The 18,588-nt window shown below is 35.9% G+C and overlaps 2 protein-coding genes across 5 annotated transcripts; one reads left to right on the forward strand and one right to left on the reverse strand.

Annotated features, from left to right (window-relative positions):
* Window positions 1-1,437: 1,437 nt before the first annotated feature.
* Window positions 1,438-5,846, forward strand: LOC109153530 (pentatricopeptide repeat-containing protein At3g07290, mitochondrial). Of its 4 annotated transcripts, XM_019301389.1 has the most exons (4): window positions 1,438-1,541; window positions 1,587-4,425; window positions 4,713-4,810; window positions 5,462-5,845. In XM_019301389.1, the coding sequence occupies exon 2, from the start codon at window positions 1,634-1,636 to the stop codon at window positions 4,337-4,339; it is 2,706 nt and encodes a 901-aa protein (XP_019156934.1). In that variant the 5' UTR covers window positions 1,438-1,541; window positions 1,587-1,633; the 3' UTR covers window positions 4,340-4,425; window positions 4,713-4,810; window positions 5,462-5,845. The 4 variants fall into 4 exon arrangements, with proteins under 4 accessions (XP_019156934.1, XP_019156933.1, XP_019156935.1 ...); XM_019301388.1 differs by having other exon boundaries at window positions 1,438-4,425; window positions 4,713-4,818; window positions 5,462-5,846; XM_019301390.1 differs by lacking the exon at window positions 4,713-4,810 and having other exon boundaries at window positions 1,438-4,425; window positions 5,462-5,846.
* A 599-nt stretch (window positions 5,847-6,445) lies between these two features.
* On the reverse strand, window positions 6,446-10,155 carry LOC109153531 (probable 1-deoxy-D-xylulose-5-phosphate synthase, chloroplastic). Its single transcript, XM_019301392.1, has 10 exons — window positions 10,018-10,155; window positions 9,679-9,813; window positions 9,384-9,548; window positions 9,140-9,290; window positions 8,677-8,948; window positions 8,313-8,586; window positions 7,858-8,165; window positions 7,461-7,742; window positions 7,098-7,382; window positions 6,446-6,740 (listed from the first exon to the last, which is right to left on the reverse strand). The coding sequence occupies exons 1-10, from the start codon at window positions 10,153-10,155 to the stop codon at window positions 6,591-6,593; spliced, it is 2,160 nt and encodes a 719-aa protein (XP_019156937.1). The 3' UTR covers window positions 6,446-6,590.
* Window positions 10,156-18,588: the final 8,433 nt, after the last annotated feature.

An 18,588-nucleotide genomic window follows, 5' to 3' on the forward strand; every position in this document is an offset into this window, starting at 1 on the left:
TCATCACCATGGCCTTCCCTTCTCTTGAGCTTTGGGTCGACTTCCTGGTTACAACGCTTAACGAAGATCAATGTTGTTTCCTGTTCTTGCTTTGTTGGAAAATTTGGCTTGCAAGGAATGATAAAGTATGGAATAACAAGAACACCACTTGCAGAAGCCTAGTAGCAGGTACGAAAGCTTGCATGGCAGACTGGAATTCAGCGATTGAACATGCCTCATGCATTCCCAGTACAAGATTACCAGTGATCCACAAGTGGGAGAAACCTCTGCCGGGCCATCTGAAATTGAACACTGACGTTGCTGTTGATAATGTCCATAACCGAGCGGGGTTCGGTTGGGTGTTGAGAGATGATAATGGGCAGTTCAGAGCGGCTTCCAGTATACCGGGATTGGGGGCATCTTCACCTATGGAGGCAGAGGCTATGGCCATCAGGGAAGCTTTGAGCTAGATCAAGAATATGGACATACACAATGTGCAGATTGAAAGTGATGCACTGCAGGTGGTTCAAAGCCTCAACCACAACCAAGAAGTGTCTTCATGCGACTTAGTGCTTCTTGATGTTAAAGATATGCTTCGTTCTCTTACCGGGGTTGCTATCTCTTATGTTAGCCGTACTGTGAACAGCGTTGCCCACAACCTTGATAGGGAAGCCTGTTCTATGTCTGTACGTCAGGAGTGGGTGACCACCCCTCTGTCCTTTATTGTTAACGAACTCTATTATGATTTACATTAATGAAGTTATGTTTGGTTCAAAAAAAAAAAAAAAAAAAAAAAAAAAAAAAAAGAACAAAAATATTAAAAATTAAAAAGAAGCTAACAAGGGCTCGGACGCGCCAGGCTGGGTGCGAGACCTGCATAGCTTCTCTTTTTCCTTTTTTCTTTCCTGGGCCCCCAAAAAAATCAATCTTTGTAGGAGCATCTCAACTTTTTTCTCTTGTCTCTCTCGTCTACCTAAGCTATATTGGCAAATTATGCTGTGCATCCGTATGCACCATGCATGGTGCATACGGATGCAAAAACGACGTCGTTTTAATAAAACGCGCGTCTCCCCTTTAAAAAAAGAAAATTAGGTTCGATTCCCAGTAACAACATATGAATTAAAATTCCATAATCGATGAACTATAATTCCATAATCTAATCTATGAACTAAAATTTCATAATCTATAAACTAAAATTTCATAATCGATGAACTACAATTCCATAATCGATGAACTATAATTCCATAATCAATGAACTATAATTCCATAATCTATGAACTAAAATTCCAAAATGAATGAACAATATAATGTTGTTGCTGGGAATCGAACCTGAATTTTTTTAAAGGAGAGACGCGCGTTTTTTAATAAAACGACGTCGTTTTGGCATCCGTATGCACCATGCATGGATGCACATCATAACGATTGAGCTATATTGTTCCAAAAACTGTGAATAAAATATTGATGTAGATGGTCTAAGTGCGTGCAAATGGCAGAGGCAAGCTCAAACTACAAATACGCAGACCAGACGATCTTTCTTGTCCCAAAATCAGCTTGGTAAACGGGTTACCCCACCCACATTCACAGCTATCTGGACTGCCACTTGCGAGGTTAGCTCGCCGTTCCCCATCTCTGTCACCCAAAGCCACTCAAATGCATGTTAAGTTTCAGTAAGAAACTTTATGCCCTTTGCCATGGAACATCCCTCCCCGTGCTGCGACCTCTCTCTTCACTTTCCTCGGCCCCTCTCCCATCCGCACGGATGCAAAAAACTATGCCTCACTCGGTTGACATCATTTATCGAGTATCCTCCTCGATCAAAAAGCCCAATTGGGAGGACGACAATGGCTTGAAATCACTGGTTTCTCACATGAACCCAGAATCCGCTTCCAAAGTTTTGGCGCTTCAGAGCAAAGATGTTCGCCTAGGCCTTCGGTTCTTCAAGTGGGTGTGTAGGTACTCCACGTATTGCTATGAATTTGATAGCAAAATAGAGATGTTAAGTTCGTTGGTAACTAGTAATTCAATTCAAATTGTGCATAGAGTCCTGATTTTGTTAATTACGGAATGCTGTGTATCTGAAACTGAGACCTTGAAGTTAATGCGCACACTTGAAAGCATGAGAAAGGCAGGATTTAGGCTCAACTATTCTTGTTATAGTGTGCTTTTGATGCGTTTAGCGAAGCTAAACATGGGTGTATCTGCGTTTCAACTGTATGAGAGAATGGTGGGAGATGGGTTTGTTCTTTCGCTTATTGATTACACTGCTGTAGTAAATGCTCTGTGTAAAATTGGGTTCATAAAATCTGCTGAAATGTTCTGTTCCAGGGTTTTGAAACTTGGATTTATGTTAAATGTTCATATCTGTACATCTTTGGTCTTGGGTTATTGCAAGGTAGGTGATGTTGTTGACGCATGCAAAGTGTTTGAGACAATGTCCAAAGAGGACGGTTGTAAGGCTAACAGTGTTACATATTCAGTATTAATTCATGGTCTATGTGAAGTTGGTAGGATAGAGGACGCCTTTCAACTAAAGGAGCAGATGAATGAGAAGGGTTGTGAACCTAGCACACGCACTTATACTGTACTCATGAAAGCTATTTGTGATAGGGGATTGACTAGTAAGGCATTCTGTTTGCTTGATGAGATGATAAAGAAAGGTTGCAAGCCAAATGTTCACACATACACAGTGTTGATAGATAGATTATGTGATGAGGGAAAGATTGAGGGGGCCAATGGTTTGTTCAGAACGATGATAAAGGATGGGTTGTTTCCTAGTATAGTAACTTACAACACATTAATTAACGGTTATTGTAAAGAGGGAAGGGTGGTGTCTGCCTTTGAGCTACTTGGTGTGATGGAAAGAGGGAAATGCAAACCAAATATCCGTACATATAATGAGCTAATAGAAGGATTATGTAAAGTAAACAGACCTTATAAAGCAATGGAACTATTGGAGAAGATAATCAGTAATGGACTGTGGCCTAATGAGGTAACCTACAATATATTGATGGATGGCTTCTGCAAGGCAAGCCAGCTGTCTGCAGCTTTCAGGATTCTACAATCCATGAAGCTTGCAGGCATTGAACCTGATGGTTTCACTTATACTATGTTGATTGATGAGCTATGCAAAGATGGAAAACTGGAGCAAGCATCTGGTTTCTTTGGTTTGATGCTCAAGAAGGGAATAGCACCTGATGAAGTAACACTAACTGCTCTTATTAATGGTTATTGTAGGGCTGGAAAAATTAGAGATAGCTTTATAATTTTTGACAGAATGATAAACACCAGGTTTTTGATTAGTCCACATCCCTTCAATTTATTTCTTGATGCTCTCATCAAACAAGTTAAGTTGGCTGAAGGTAATTCTATTTTTGCAAAAATGCTAAAGTATGGTTTTATACCCTCTGTAGTGACTTACACAATATTAGTGAGTGCACTCTGCCGAGCAGGTAATATTAGCTCTTCTCTGAAAATCATAGATGTTATGAAGCAGGATGGATGTCAACCGAATGTATACACTTACACTGCAGTGATATATGGTCTCTGTCATAGTGGTAGAATTGAAGAGGCAGAGGACTTCTTGTTTAAAATGCCTGATTTTGGTGTGTTTCCAAATGATATCACGTATAGTATCTTGGTTAAGTCACATGTGAAAGGTGGCAGTTTGGAGCGTGCTCTTGCTATTGTAAGCACCATGGTCCAGAATGGGTGTGAGCCTAATACTCGCATATATTTTGCATTACTTTCACAAATTGTTTTCTCAAGTATGAGTGGATTGGATTTAATATTGCCTTCTAATGAATTAGACTCTGATTCTTGGATAACCACAAAAGGTGGTGTTCATTTCTTTGCGGACTCTGTTTTTAGACAGATGGATGCCTCCCATGTTGCCCATCTTCGAGATAAGATCAAGCAATGTGGGGGCAGTACATTGGGTGTGTACAACTTCTTAATTTTAGGGCTGTGTAAAGTTGGAAGGATAGCTGAAGCAGAGGATCTTGTACAAGAGATAGTGAAGAGTGGTTATACACTTGACAAAGCCATAAGTTCATGTATCATGGAGTACTTTTGCAGATATCAAACTTATGATTATTGCCTTCATTGGGTAAAATTGATGATTAACAATGGTTGGATTCCATCCTTTGCATCATGTAGTTCTGTAATTCTTGGTCTTAGAAATGATGGGAAATTTAAAGAAGCTAAATGGCTGGTCTCTATCCTTTTAAGAGATGTTATTGATGATGAAACTGCAATCTCTTCACACATTGAGTTTTTGTTAAAGGGGGATGAACCATCCAAGTGCTTTGATCTTCTAAATTTGACTCACAAAATTCATCTCTCAGAGAGGCCAATCATCTAGTTTGTCCATTCAAGGCTGTTGCATTATTGATCACAATATTTAGTTTCCTCTCTCTATGGATCCTCGTGGTTTCTCTACATCAACCGGTGAGTTCCAACTCATTTAATCTCTCTGTATCAATGAATTCTCAAGCTTATCTTTGAAATTTGAATTACATTGCCTAGGGAATTTTATTTTGTCGCCATGATTTTTTAATTTGAATTGCAATCTGTCCAGTATTTCAATTCAATTTTGCTTAATTTTTCTTTTACTCTCCTTTTTGTTTTTGATTTTTGACTCATTGACACTAGAATTGAAGCATTTTCTGAAGTTGACTAGGCTGGTTTTTTGAGTGACAAGAGATTGACCATGGGGTATTCTGTGCTTGTGGTAGGAAACTTAGCCTCGTGGAAGAGCAACAAGCAGAATGTGATTGGAAGGTCCAGTTTGAAATCCGAATATCATGCGATGACCCAAACAACTTGTGAATTGGTAATTTGGTATGGATACACAACTTACCGACAGAGATTGACATTTAGACATGTGTACTACTAAGCCTATGGTGTGACAATAAGGCAGTCATTCATATTTAGTTATTCTCAACAATCTAGTTTTCCATGAAATAACAAACATATTAGGTAGATTGTTGTTTAGTATGTGAAAAGATTTAGCTGTGATTGATTTCTACATCACATGTACAAACTAGAGATCAATTAGTGGATCTATTTACGAAAGGGCTCAAAATCTATGCTCCAGCTTGAGATACAAATATAAAGCTATTTACATGAAAACTGGGATGGAAATGTGGTAGTGTAATAATACTTCTGTATTTGTTCAATTATGCATTTTTCCCCGTGTATGTCCACTGGTGATGACATCAGGTGATTTAAGAAAAATGTCCTGCAAAATCTTAGGAGCAATTAATTTTGAGATCAGAGTCCATCTTTTTATTTTCAATTATTCTCTCTCTCTCTCTCTCTCTCTCTCTCTCTCTCTTTCTATAGATTCACTTGTTTCATTTCTAAATGGGAAAATGTTGTTTTTATTTAACTTTTAAAAATTTATTATGCCTAGTTTCATCAGTGTTTGCACTTGATCAATGAGTATTACTCCATATTTGATATAGATTTCCATCCTTTGCAGAACTTGTTACTATCAAATGCAAGTACTTAAATTTAGGTTGCAGTCAAGAAAATGAAGGGAAATTTTGTATTACTGGGAAGTCTGCATAAGACTAAAGGTGTGTGCTGTTGCTTTCATTTGAAATGCACTGATTTCTTGATGTTGGTAGTCAAATTAGTACTTTGTAATAACAGAGTGATTTGTTTGTAAGTGATGTGATAGTTAATTTCTGTTGTCTTCTTTTGTGCGGTCCCTTTGTAAAACTAAGTCATCCTAATATCAAGTTGAAGGAGGCTGTCAGGGAGAAGGATGAGCTATTCTTCTTCTTCATCAAACCATGAAAGAATGGCAAAGACCTTTCTCAGAGAAAGACTTAAGGGGTTTGTTGTCTAAGTTGCTGTGAGAGTGTGAGTACTTGCACATTCACATAGAAATGGATATCTTCATCAGGATTCGAAACCCAGTATTATATTTGTTTAAATTTTTATGCATTAGATGCAGTTCAGTCTTGTTTTCTAAACTGAAAAACTATAAGTTATTGCCTTTCTTTCTGCATTGAGAGAATTTTCTTTTGACCAATGACATGATGATGATGAAAATTGCTGACTTTGAACTTCCAAGAGAATTGTCTTAGAGAAACTCAATTCATACAAATATGGGCATAGTTATTTCTCCACTTAGTGTTGAATATTAGGAAACCTTTGTTGAATATTAGGAAACTCCTAGGAGGAGTGGGCTTAGTTTCCTATTCCTATTAGGGGTTGATTTAGTCCCCGTGTTCCTAAGTTTAAGATACATAGTAACATAGAGTACACCGAGAGAGAGAATCTATTGTAATCTTTCATTATAATATATTCTTTCTATTCTTTTTTTTTTTGGTTTCTCACATATTTTGCTTCCGCCTAACTGGCAAGTGATTGTAAGTCTCCACCCACCCGGCCTTTCAAACCCTCAATTTCAACACTCACTTTTCTCCTCTTACTTCCCAAACTGATAATTGAACAATTTGAGTTCAAGGTAACAGCAGACAAATTAATCTGGCAAGAGCACCCAAATTAATTTGGTGATCAAAACATTGATAATGTTATACATATATCTGCCTTTTTACATTAGTGAAGTTATTACGCACAACATTACAGTGAGTTTACCGCTATGTCATGATCTCTAGAGCCTCTCTTGCTTTTCCCAGAATGTTAAATACTGTTGCAGCGATATGGGATGGCGTGAGACCAGCTTCTGCCAATTGGTCAGCAGGAGCTCCATGATCAATATAACGATCTGGAAGAACCAGGGGCCTCCACTGCACAAGTTACAATACAGCATTTGTAAGTTTCATGTAAGGCCTTAAACAAGAACTTATTAAGTACTCCTATCAATCATATATGGGTTTTATTGACACAGGTTTTCTGTGTGGTATTGATAATATCAGCTACACTCATGTAGGCATACATCAAGTACTGGTATTAATAGTACTCGGTACAAGTAGGCATTTCCTACATGGTTGTATCAGGTACTATCGACATTTTAGAAATATTCAACAGTTAGTGTGCTTTGACTCTGAGTGAGATTTAAAGACATTGATCTTGATCCTTCCTGTGCATAATGGTGAAGTTTTTTTTTAATAGTTGCAGGTAATTAATATGTTGTTTAGCCTTACCTTTAAATTTCCATCAAGGAGACCATCTAGAGCCATAAACTGAGCAACATGAGATCCAAAGCCCCCTATTGATCCTTCTTCCACAGTGATCATCACCTCGTGTGACTTTGCCAAGCTGCGTATAAGAGCATGGTCCAAAGGCTTGCAAAACCTTGCATCTGCAACAGTTACTCGTAAACCACGAGTTTCCAATAAAGCAGCTGCAGATAAGCAGCTCTGCACTGCTGTTCCATATCCCACAAGAGCCACTCTCTCTCCTTCCATCAATATCCGGCCTCTACCAACCTGAAAGAAATATTCAGTTGGATGAACTTATTTAAGAATTCCTTTTGCTTTTATGAGGCAGGTGGAAGTTGAACTTACCTCGAGAGGGGTGCCTTTGTTGCCAGGCGGCAGCACAACACCAACCCCATTCCCTCTTGGGTACCGCAAACAGCTTGGTCTGTCATCTATGGCGGCAGCAGTTGCTACCATATGAAATAGCTCAGCCTCATCAGAAGGAGCCATCACTACCATGTTTGGAAGACATGCCATGAAGGTAACATCAAAAGCCCCACAATGTGTGGGACCGTCAGATCCAACCAGACCTGCCCTGTCCATTGCAAACCTTACAGGCAGCTTCTGTAAATCCACATCATGCACTACCTGGATATAACCCAAGTACTCCAAAAGTTCTTCAAGTTTGTAAAATTTGATATAAGATAGTTGGTAAGTAACTTCAGAAGCTTAGTTTAGAAAGAAGCTGGATATGGCGACTTGCCTGGTCATAAGCTCTTTGCATGAAAGATGAATATATTGCACAGAAAGGCTTAAGGCCTTCACAGGCCAACCCAGCAGCAAAAGTTACTCCATGTTGTTCTGCTATCCCAACATCAAAGCAGCGTGATGGGAAGCGGCGTTGGAAAAGGTTCAAGCCTGTCCCACCCCCCATGGCAGCGTGGATTGCAACTATGTCTTTATCTGCCTCTGCTTCTGCAATCAAAGCCTCTGCAAAGTATGTTGTATAAGACTGGGTTTTGGCACTGGCTTTGAATTGTTTTCCAGTTGCAGGATCAAATTTGGTCACTCCTGAAAGTAGTATAACACATGAGGCAACAAGTAGCAAGAAAATGATGGTAGATGATGAAGCAATGGACTAAGATATTCATAGGTTCAAATTTTCAAGTGAGGGATTATGCATAAGTTTGGAAATGAACTGATTGATTGATTGATTACCATGGTATTTGTCTGCTGCTTTTTCAGCATAAGGATAGCCTCTCCCCTTCTCAGTAACAACATGGATTAGAACTGGACCAGTAGTCTTTGTGCTCTTGACTTCTTGCAGAATAGATACAAGATCATCAATGTTATGGCCATCAACAGGACCAATATAATAAAGTCCAAGCTCTTCAAACAGTGTTGATCCAGAGCCACTGATCATCCCGCGAGCATATTCATCAACTTTTGCTGCAAGCTCATGCATCGGTCCACCAATCTGCTTTGTAACTCCCTACAGAAATTTCAATAACAAACTTTCATCAATCTCAAATTCTTCAATATCTTATTCTCTCCCTGGAACATTTTTTAGTCATGCTCTAACCTTAGCAACTTCTCTCAGTTCTCTAAGAGGCCGGTTGGACTGTAACCGACTCAAAGCGCTACTGAGAGCTCCTACAGGAGGAATTGGCCCGTCTAGAGTAGCAGTTGGTAAAGAGACTTGTTTGTTGTCATTAAGTATAACAATCATGTCAGAATCCAGGTAACCCGCATTGTTCATTGCTTCATAAGCCTGACCTGCTGTCATGGCACCATCACCTATAACAGCAATAACATTGTTTTTCCTTCCTTTCAGGTCTCTTCCCACAGCCATTCCTGTCAGCCATGATATTAAACTTCAGAAAAGAGCATGCATGGCTCTGAACTAAAGAAGATAGGGTTATTAACAAGACTATGAACCATGACAGAAGAGGAAAGCTAGCTTGAACAAATAGATTTCAGATGCATGTATGTCAGATCATCTCAATTCATAAATTAGATGTGGAAGGAAGTAAAAGAAAGACAACCTAAGCCTGCAGAGATGGTGGTTGAACTGTGACCAGTCCCAAAACAATCGTACTCGCTCTCTGAACGCTTAGTAAAGCCTGCCAGCCCATTCGTCTGTCTAATTGTTGGCATCTTCTCCCTTCTACCCGTCAAAATTTTATGAGGGTAGGACTGCAGAATTCAACACATCACCGTTCACAACCCATACATACTAAAGACAATGAACATAATGTTGCTGAACTAGAATGTGAAACCAACCATTACCTGATGACCAACATCCCATAGTATCTTATCTTGTGGTGCATTGAAGACATAATGAAGGGCCACTGTCAGCTCAACGACACCAAGACTGGAGCCAAGGTGACCCCCAGTCTTTGAAACATTGAATATTACATCAGAGCGGAGCTCGTTTGCAAGTTGATTCAGTTCCTATTATTTAAAATTCATATTAGAGTTCATAACTTCATACACATGAATATGCAACACAGCAGTTTAAAATCAAACTTTTAGATAATAGATAGAGAACTGACTTTGATAATTTCTTTACATAACTCCCTACCTTTACAGACAGATTCTTCATGTGAATTGGATAGTTTATAGTGTCCAAAAGAGGAGTTGGTGGTCTCTGTGAGTAGTACTCATCTTTATCTGCTAGTGATGCCTGAACCCCACTTGATCTTTTCTTGTAGTTGATCTATAAAGCAGAACAATCAGGAATTCATAGCCAAATACAGCTCAGCTCAGGTATTTGACAAGCACCAGACTAATAGATAGCCATATTATGTTATAATATGCATTCATGGGCACATATATTTATGCCCAAAATGAAAAAAAAAAAATGCTAGAAAACCCTGAATGACTACATCTGACCATTCAAGGATTAAACAGAATCTCTAACCTGACTGGGCTTCTGTTGAAAGTGAAGATGCAGATCTGAACCATGGAACCACTGAGAGCTGAAAGGTCTTGGCTTTTGAAGATCTGAACCCACAAGCCTGCTCAAATCCCCTGGAAGCGCACATGTACAAAGAGCCATTTTGTGAAATGTGAATGCAGAATGAAGGGTGAAGAAGACCCAGAAAGGCAGAGGACTATAAGAATCCAAAAAAGTCAGGCAAGTCTCTCAATCTTTGTTTTAGCCTTTAGGTGGTGGCTTTTTGAGGTAGTTCAAGCAACTAATGGTAATGGTAGTGCCACTAGCCACTACTGCTGGTCCTGCAACTTTTGACCAAAACACAGAAAGAAAGAAAACAAAAAGAATTCTCAAGAAAATATAGCAATTAGGACGGTGGGTTACTGAAAATGAGAAATCTTTGAAAATTGGAGTGCATGTGGCGTTAATGAATGGAGGGGGAGCGAGGAGTCTTTTGGTTTTGGAGAGGGAAATTTGAGAAGAAGAAAGGACTGTTTGGTTGACTATATAAGTATATATAGTGTGGGTTTAGTTAGCAAGAGATTCTTGAAAGAGAGTTGCACAGCATCACGGGCAAGCGGCTTGCTATTGGGCCACGTGAGCAGAAATCGTAAATGGATAGAAAGATGTGATAATGTACGGGAAATATATTTTTTTTTTAGGATAGGGAAAGGTGTCACTTCTAATTTCACTAGCTTTTTTGGTTCTTTTTTTCTTACTCCAATCAAATGTGTACACAAATACAAATAAAAAATAAAGTAAAATTTAAGAGTCCATGTACAATTACTCTTATCTAAACACATTATTAAGCTTGTTTTTTTTTTTAATCTCTGTAATACTCTTTAACGAGTAAAACATTCACATATTAATTTTTTTTTAATAATTCCTTTATAATTTTTTATTTTTTTTTTTAGGATAAGGGAAGGTGTCACTTCCAATTTCAGTCGCCTTTTTAGGAATTATATTCTTGGAATTTCAAATCTTACTTCTTAAATTTTATTCTTTGACGTGACAGACATTATAAATTACTTTTTTTAATGTAAATTTTAATATAAATATTTACATCAAGATTTTATGTGTGGGAATAAAATTCTGAATAGAAAATAGTAGTACACATAATATTTTTCTTTAATTTTAGATTTGAAACCGATTTGTCTAAACACATTATTAAGCTTGTTTTTTTTTTAAAAAAAAAAAAAAAAATCTCTTAATACTCTCTATTGAGTCACGAGTCAAACTTTCACATATTAAATTTTTTATAATTCCTTTATAAATTTCTCTACCTGCGTTCTCACTAGCAAAAGCGATAATCACTTTTATATCACATTATTATTATTATATAATAATAAAATAATGATACAATAATAAATAAAAACAAAAAAAAAATACAAAAAGCAACCTTTTGTACTTACAAGTCACCTAAGCTCAAAAAAATAATAATTCAATAATATAGACTTGGCCTAAAGTTTTTTGTTATCTTAGGCCATTTTTTATAGGACTTATTTTACAGCTTATAATTTATTTTAAATAACGTTTCAAAATAAACTAGTAGCTACTAGCTTTTAAGCGAAATTATAAGTTATATATACCAAATAGAGCCTTTAGTAATTGGATGATTTTCTTATTATTTGTGTATAATTATAAAAATTACCAATATAAATGCTCGAAGACCTCAATATTTTTTTCAATTCTTGTCGTTTTGAGTGAGAAAATAAGTGAAATTTCATATTACTTATGAATGACTAAAGTTTATAGACATAAATGACCATTTAAAGTCAAAATGTTCCACGAGTATATGGAGCCTCTATATACTTCCCAATAACAATCATTTGTAAATCATTCATGAACAAAGTCAATAACAAGTTCTTTTCCATTTTCTTAAACCAAAATAGCACAACCGCTTGTTTGCAAAGATGCCACTGAAGTCTTACTTTTCTATAAGACATGTCAAGATCGAAATGTATATTGTTGTCCATGAATTTTATCCGCTCGCAATTCATATGATAAAATTCAGTGAAATTTCATTAGATTTTTTATCGAAAGGATTGCAAGATAAAAATTCAAGTCAAGCACTCATACATACAACATTCATTTTTTATTTTTTTTTGGACAAAAATACATACAACATTCATAGTTGTACACAAATAGTGAGAATGATACCAAACTCATGAAACCAAAAGTAACAACAATACTTGTGCCTAATTATTATGACAATTAATTTAAGTTTATAAATTCTTTCACAAAAATATGAATTGCTAAAATAGAAAATGGCTGTATCACTTTTTATTTTTTTAACAATCGACTTTTAACCATGGGATAAAGTACAAATAAGTCACTAAACTATTTGGGAAATATTAATTAAGCCATCAAACTCAAATAACCCCTAAATAAGTCATTGAACCTGGAAAAAAAAGAGCAATTAACATTTTTAACAAGTTAACTCTAGGTTTTTGCTGACTGGATTGCCAAATATTTATTTTATTTACATTTTTTTTAATTATAATCCACCTACATAGTAATATATTTTAAAATAATTATAATCAAAATAGTTTTGTCTTGTCTAGATTTAATTTATTTATTTATTATTTTTTAAACAGAAGATCCAGTGAAAAATAATAATAAATAAAATTAATCAATCAATCTAATCTCGACAAGACAAAACTATTTTAATTATAATTACTTTAAATTATATTACTATGTAGGTGGATTATAATAAAAGAAAGGGAAAATGACACTTTTTCCCCCTAACGTAAATAAAATAAACATTTGGCAATCTAGTCAACAAAAACTTAGAGTTAACCTGTTAAAAATGTTAATTGCTCTTTTTCTGAGTTCAATGGCTTATTTGCTCTTTTTCCGGATTCAATGGCTTATTTAGGGGTTATTTGAGTTCGATGACTTAATTACTGTTTCCCAAATAGTTCAGTGGCTTATTTGTACTTTATCATTGATGTTGTAGAATCTCTTGAATGCAAATATATTAGTGTGAATCTAAGAATTATATAAAAGGAAGGTTTACAATATTGATCAATATCGATATCATTTATATCTGGTACAATCATATATACTTTTTGACTTGGTGTATAAATTGAGTATTATTAGTAATGAATTTCAATCACACATTTGAATTTTTCATAGAGTTAATTCCATTTTTCTCCTAGATTTATAGGTTTCAATCCACTTTTAGTCTCTTTTTATTAAAACATCCACATTTAGTCTTAGTATTATTGTGGCATGACCATTTTTGGTCCTCCCTCAATAAAATTGTTGAAATATCGTTAAATACAAATATGTTTCGATCATTTTTCTATAAAGTGAGTTGACCTTCCTATATTTTTATGTTTATTTATTTGGAAAAATTCGTAAATGAAGACCGAAATGCTTCTGTATTTAACAAAATTTCAATGGTTTTGTTGACAGAGGACCAAAAATGGCAAATTATACCGTGCACCAGGGCGCACAATGCATTGTGCGCCCTGGCCCAAAACGACGTCGTTTTGTACTTTTTTCGCGTGTCTGCTGTTAACTCCTTAAAAGAAAAAAAATTCATGTTTCGAATGTACATAATTGTATAATAGAAAACACAGAATTTTATACTTGAAAACACAGAATTTTATACCTGAAAACACAGAATTTTTATAACTGAAAATCCTCATGTTTCGAATGTACAGAATTATATAATACTCGTAGAAAACACAGAATTTTATACATGAAAACACATAATTTTAAACCTGAAAACACATAATCTTTTTTAAAGGATAAAAATCCCCTATTTCGAATGTACAGAATTGTATACCTGAAAACACATAGTTTTATACCTGAAAACACATAATTTTATAACAGAATAAGCATACATTTTCGTCGCGTTAATTCTCCACACAACTTAACAAAACAACATCGTTTTGGGAGGCGCGGGGCGCACTTTGCTATGTGCGCCCTGGTGCACGGTATAACGATTGACCAAAAATGGTCATGCCACAATAATACTAGGACCAAATATGGATGTTTTAATAAAAAGGGACTAAAAGTGGACTGCCATCTATAAATCTAAGACCAAAAATGGAATTAACTCATTTTTCTTATATAAAAATCAATACTAATAACATCTATATCTATCTATATAATAATAATAGCAAATTAGAAATGCTATCAATATCTTTCCCGCTCATTTTTGTAGATACACGTTACGTTATATTATATGGTACTAGTTTGATACCCGTGCGATGCATGTGGAATGATTTGTAATTAAAAGAATTACATGAAAAGAATATAATTAATCTCATACGCCAAAATAAATTTTCAAGTGTAATTGTTAAAATATAAAAAATATATATATATATAAAGGTGTGTAGTTAGTATGATAGGATGAACGGATTAAATATTTGAAATATTAAAATTCTAAACAACTCATTTATATTAGAAGACAAATAACTTTTCTTTGAATCTCTTGAAATTCTAATGAAAAAGAAATTACTTTAGAAAAAGAAATATACAAAATAAAGGAAATAAGAAAATACAAAACCCTGCATAAGGATTAAAATAAAAAAAAAAAAAAAAAAAAAAAAAAAACCCTACATAATGTAGCCATTATTTATACTACTTCCAACCAGCAGAGGCGCTGTTGCTATCCAAACGCTCATTGAGTTGTCACCATCTTCGACCACCACCCTGTGCAAGTAATTGAAACACCCAAATCCTTGCTCCCATAACTCAATATGCCTCTTCTTCGCCTGTTGCCTCGCCTCCGCCATGTACGGTTTCTCCACCATGGCCAGCTGCAGTTTTCCTTGTGTCGTCATTGATCGCCCGCGACTGCGATGCATCTAACACCTATGCGAAATTCAAGAACCCAATCCTGTTTATCAATGGAATCCATAACAACAATCTCCTTGCCATTCTCACTGATCCATACAGAACGTGGAGTTCCCCAGAACCTACTTCGACTAACAGCCCAATCCCTTGCATTTTCCTGTCAAAGAATACACCTCATTAAAAATATCAAGTGATAAATTTATTATCTGAGTGGTCAAACTTAATCGGCTACTTCTTCTTTTCGTCTTCGACTGAATGGGATCAGAATTCGAATCTGGGTCCATTTCCTTCCCGCAATCTAAGACCTATGTGAAATTCATGGACCTAATCTCGCAACTACTATGCCTATATATATATATATATATATATATATATATATATATATATATATATATATATATATATATATATATATATATATATTAATGCAAAGATGATATCGAGAATTGAATAGGCACCTTGAGCATAACAATAGATCATTACTCTTTATCAATAAATGAATAGGAAAAGATGTATTGATAAATACGTTTTTTGCCTACGAAATCTAATCCAGGAACATACACCATTAAGGGCATCCTCAATAGTGGTAGGATTTTGAGGAGATTTTGTAGGTGTGATTTTTAAAGATTTGAATCATGTACTGAAATTATTTGTATAAAGATATAATAATCAAAGGCTTTAGTTGCGACTTATTTGTAGCATGAAATTGAAGAGTCATCTTTCTTCTATACTATTTGCATAGCTTAGTCTACTAAGGAGCCAATGTTGGGCACCAAAAGACTAATTTGGGTATAGTAAGAGATCAAGTATTTTTAGAAAAAAAAAATTCTAAGTGTTGCATTGTGAGGGTAATTAACTCCTTATATTTATTTCCTATAAGGCTCTCTATGGTACCGAGAATAATGGTGAACGAGAGTGTTTCTTGTTAAGCATGAAAATTTCAAAGGAAATCATTTGTGAGTAAGTAAAGCACTCGTCAAAGTTTATGTATGTGTGATCGAGAGGATCAAATTGCTTTAATAAAGAAGACAAATGATGAGATTAGTCGTTGAATCATTGATGAAATGACTAAAAGTGTAAGAGGTGATGAATTTGTAGTGGATCCCACTTTTGTGGTCAAACGAAGCCATGGAAAGAGTCACAAAGCAGTACATTAATTGGTCATTCCTATAATGTGTGTACTTGTGAGGTTGAGCTACAGCTCTTAATGAATTCATAACCATATGAGAAGGGTGGTTCTGTTGAAACGGACCTAATGAGTTCACCGCTTAATACTTGAGTAATACCCAGTTGGGGTGGTGATGTAATCACATTTGTGCATGTTTTTATTGTTATTTTGAATCATCTCAGCAGCCTAAGTCCTTTAATTTTGCTTATTTAATACTTGTTTTCTCATTAGGATATGACTTTACACTTGTTTTGAATGTTTTACGGTGTTTGGTAGTGTTTTTAAACCATTACAGGTTAAGTGCAAAAGCAAGGGGAGATTTCCAAGCACGAATGGGTCAAAAAGAGGAGGAAGTTGAGGTATCACAGCCTCGACGCGTCGAGCCCTTTGCTTGACGCGTCGAGATCATCCCGTAACCAAAGTTGAGTCGGACCGAAGGCTCGACGCGTCGAGAATGCCCCGAAGATCAAGACCGCGCCCAGAACAGAGGCTCGACGCGTCGAGAGTGTGAATTGCTGAAATATTTGGAAGTCTGAAACTTTCCTAAAATAATTCCATGGGGTTCCCACTATAAAAGGATCATCTTCCATCAACCCTAGGGTTTTTTTTTTTTTTTTTTTTTTTCCAGATTTTGGTTTTGGAAGGCAAAAAGGAGCAATAACCAAGAGGACCAACTTCAAGATTGAAAATTGGCTTTGGAGTAGAGAATTGGCTAGGAAGATTCGGGAGAATTCTTTTCCTCTTTCTCTTATTCCTATTGTTTTTTGTTTATCTTTCAAGATTGTATTGATTGCTATTATGACCATGAGTGGCTAAAAACCCTTAGGGATTTTTGGGTGAATTTGTTTATGAATCTATGTGCCTAGTTCGTTAATTCTTTAATATATTTACGTTTGGTTTTATGATTTGTGTTGCAATCTTGTTTTAATCTGTTGTTACTAGTAATTAAAGGCCTAAATTACTTGCTACATAGCCATGTTCATGTCATAACGAGAGTTAGGCATAAATTAGGGCACACACGATTGCACTTGACCGTTGCACCTTGAGAAAGGGCAAATTAGTTGGGAATTTATTCTAGATTGTTGCACATCGAGAGATGGTAGTAATTGAGAATTAATGAATGTTGTCCTTTGTTCTTATTGAGTGTTTAAGCCACGAGAGTGGAACTTCACTAGGGGTAGAGATTATGAGAGTAATTCAATTCCACTTTGCATTCTCACACCAGTCTTAATTCCAAACTAAATAATTACAATTTTGATTGGCACTAGGCGATTAAACATTGTGATCCCAAGAATCCTGCTTTACTCTATTGCTTACAACACCTTGTTAATTAGTTTATTCTGTCTTTTATTTTCTACAATTATCAAATCTTCAAGTTTCGTTTAGATTAGTTCCATATGAGTAACCAAGTAGCTAGTGCTTAGTACCCTACTTCCCTATGGATCGATTACCCGAATACTCCGGGTATTATTTGTTTGCCTAAATTACCACAATCAGGTGGTCTATTTTGAGGTAGTAGACCTAACGAAATCATTGACTTGAGTGAAAAGGGGCTAACCACCTTTGATGAAAGATAATGGGGGCATTTTAAGAAACTAAGTGGATAAGAAATATGTTGAGAAACGTGCAATTGTAGGGGTGTCCAACACATTCACTACATATACATTGTGATTTAACAAACTGTCATTTGTGTTGCAAAGAATAGTGTCTATAATGAAAAAGCGAAGACATATAAGAGTCAGACATGAGTCTATAAGGCAGTTGATTATGACCGGAGTAATCACAATGGAATATGTGAAATTCGAGATGAATGTTGCAGATCCTCTCGCAAATGACTAAACCGAAATGCCATTCTTGAGACGTCAAGGGAGATTGGCTTAAAATCGGTGAGGTGAGGAATTCATGACGGATACCACTTATGTGGTCAAACAAAATCATGAAAAGAGTCATATAAATCTTGTGAAAATAAAATAGCCCAACAACTTTGTAGCCTTAAAACAGTAGACTATGTTAGACTTGAGAAAGTGATATTCAAAAAACTTAAAAGTCAAAGAGTTTGACTTCTGTAGAACCTGCATGTGTTAAAGTTGATATGTGTATTCGGGTTCAAAATTTATCCAATCGATGAGTTCAAGACTTGTTTCACTCTCGAGAAGAAAATTACTCGATGTCACTGCGTGTCAGTTCAAGATATTAAATCACTGACATTAATATCAACTATGTGTATTGCTCAGACATTGTCTATCTCAACCTTTCTTTTAAATGTGTGGGAGATTGTTGGAAGAAATTTAGAAAGAAAAGGCTTATTCTTCCATTCCTATTTTTTCGGTCAGCTCTCTCATTTTGTTGGCATTCATGGGATCGTTCAAGATCCATGATCCATTATTTTTGCAATTTGCGTGGCTGGCCAAGAGGAAACAGTTGAGCTGGAATACTATATAAACATTGTTTATTCTTCATTAAGGAGGCACTACATTTCATATATTCAGCTTCTCTCGTCTCTTCATACACGTCTGAGCTTATAAAACAGTCAGGTTTGTCTGCATATAACCTGGTGCAAGGTTTGCACAGCTTCT

The sequence above is a fragment of the Ipomoea nil genome, unplaced genomic scaffold, assembly GCF_001879475.1.
Source record: "Ipomoea nil cultivar Tokyo-kokei standard unplaced genomic scaffold, Asagao_1.1 scaffold2494, whole genome shotgun sequence".
Lineage (NCBI taxonomy): Eukaryota > Viridiplantae > Streptophyta > Magnoliopsida > Solanales > Convolvulaceae > Ipomoea > Ipomoea nil.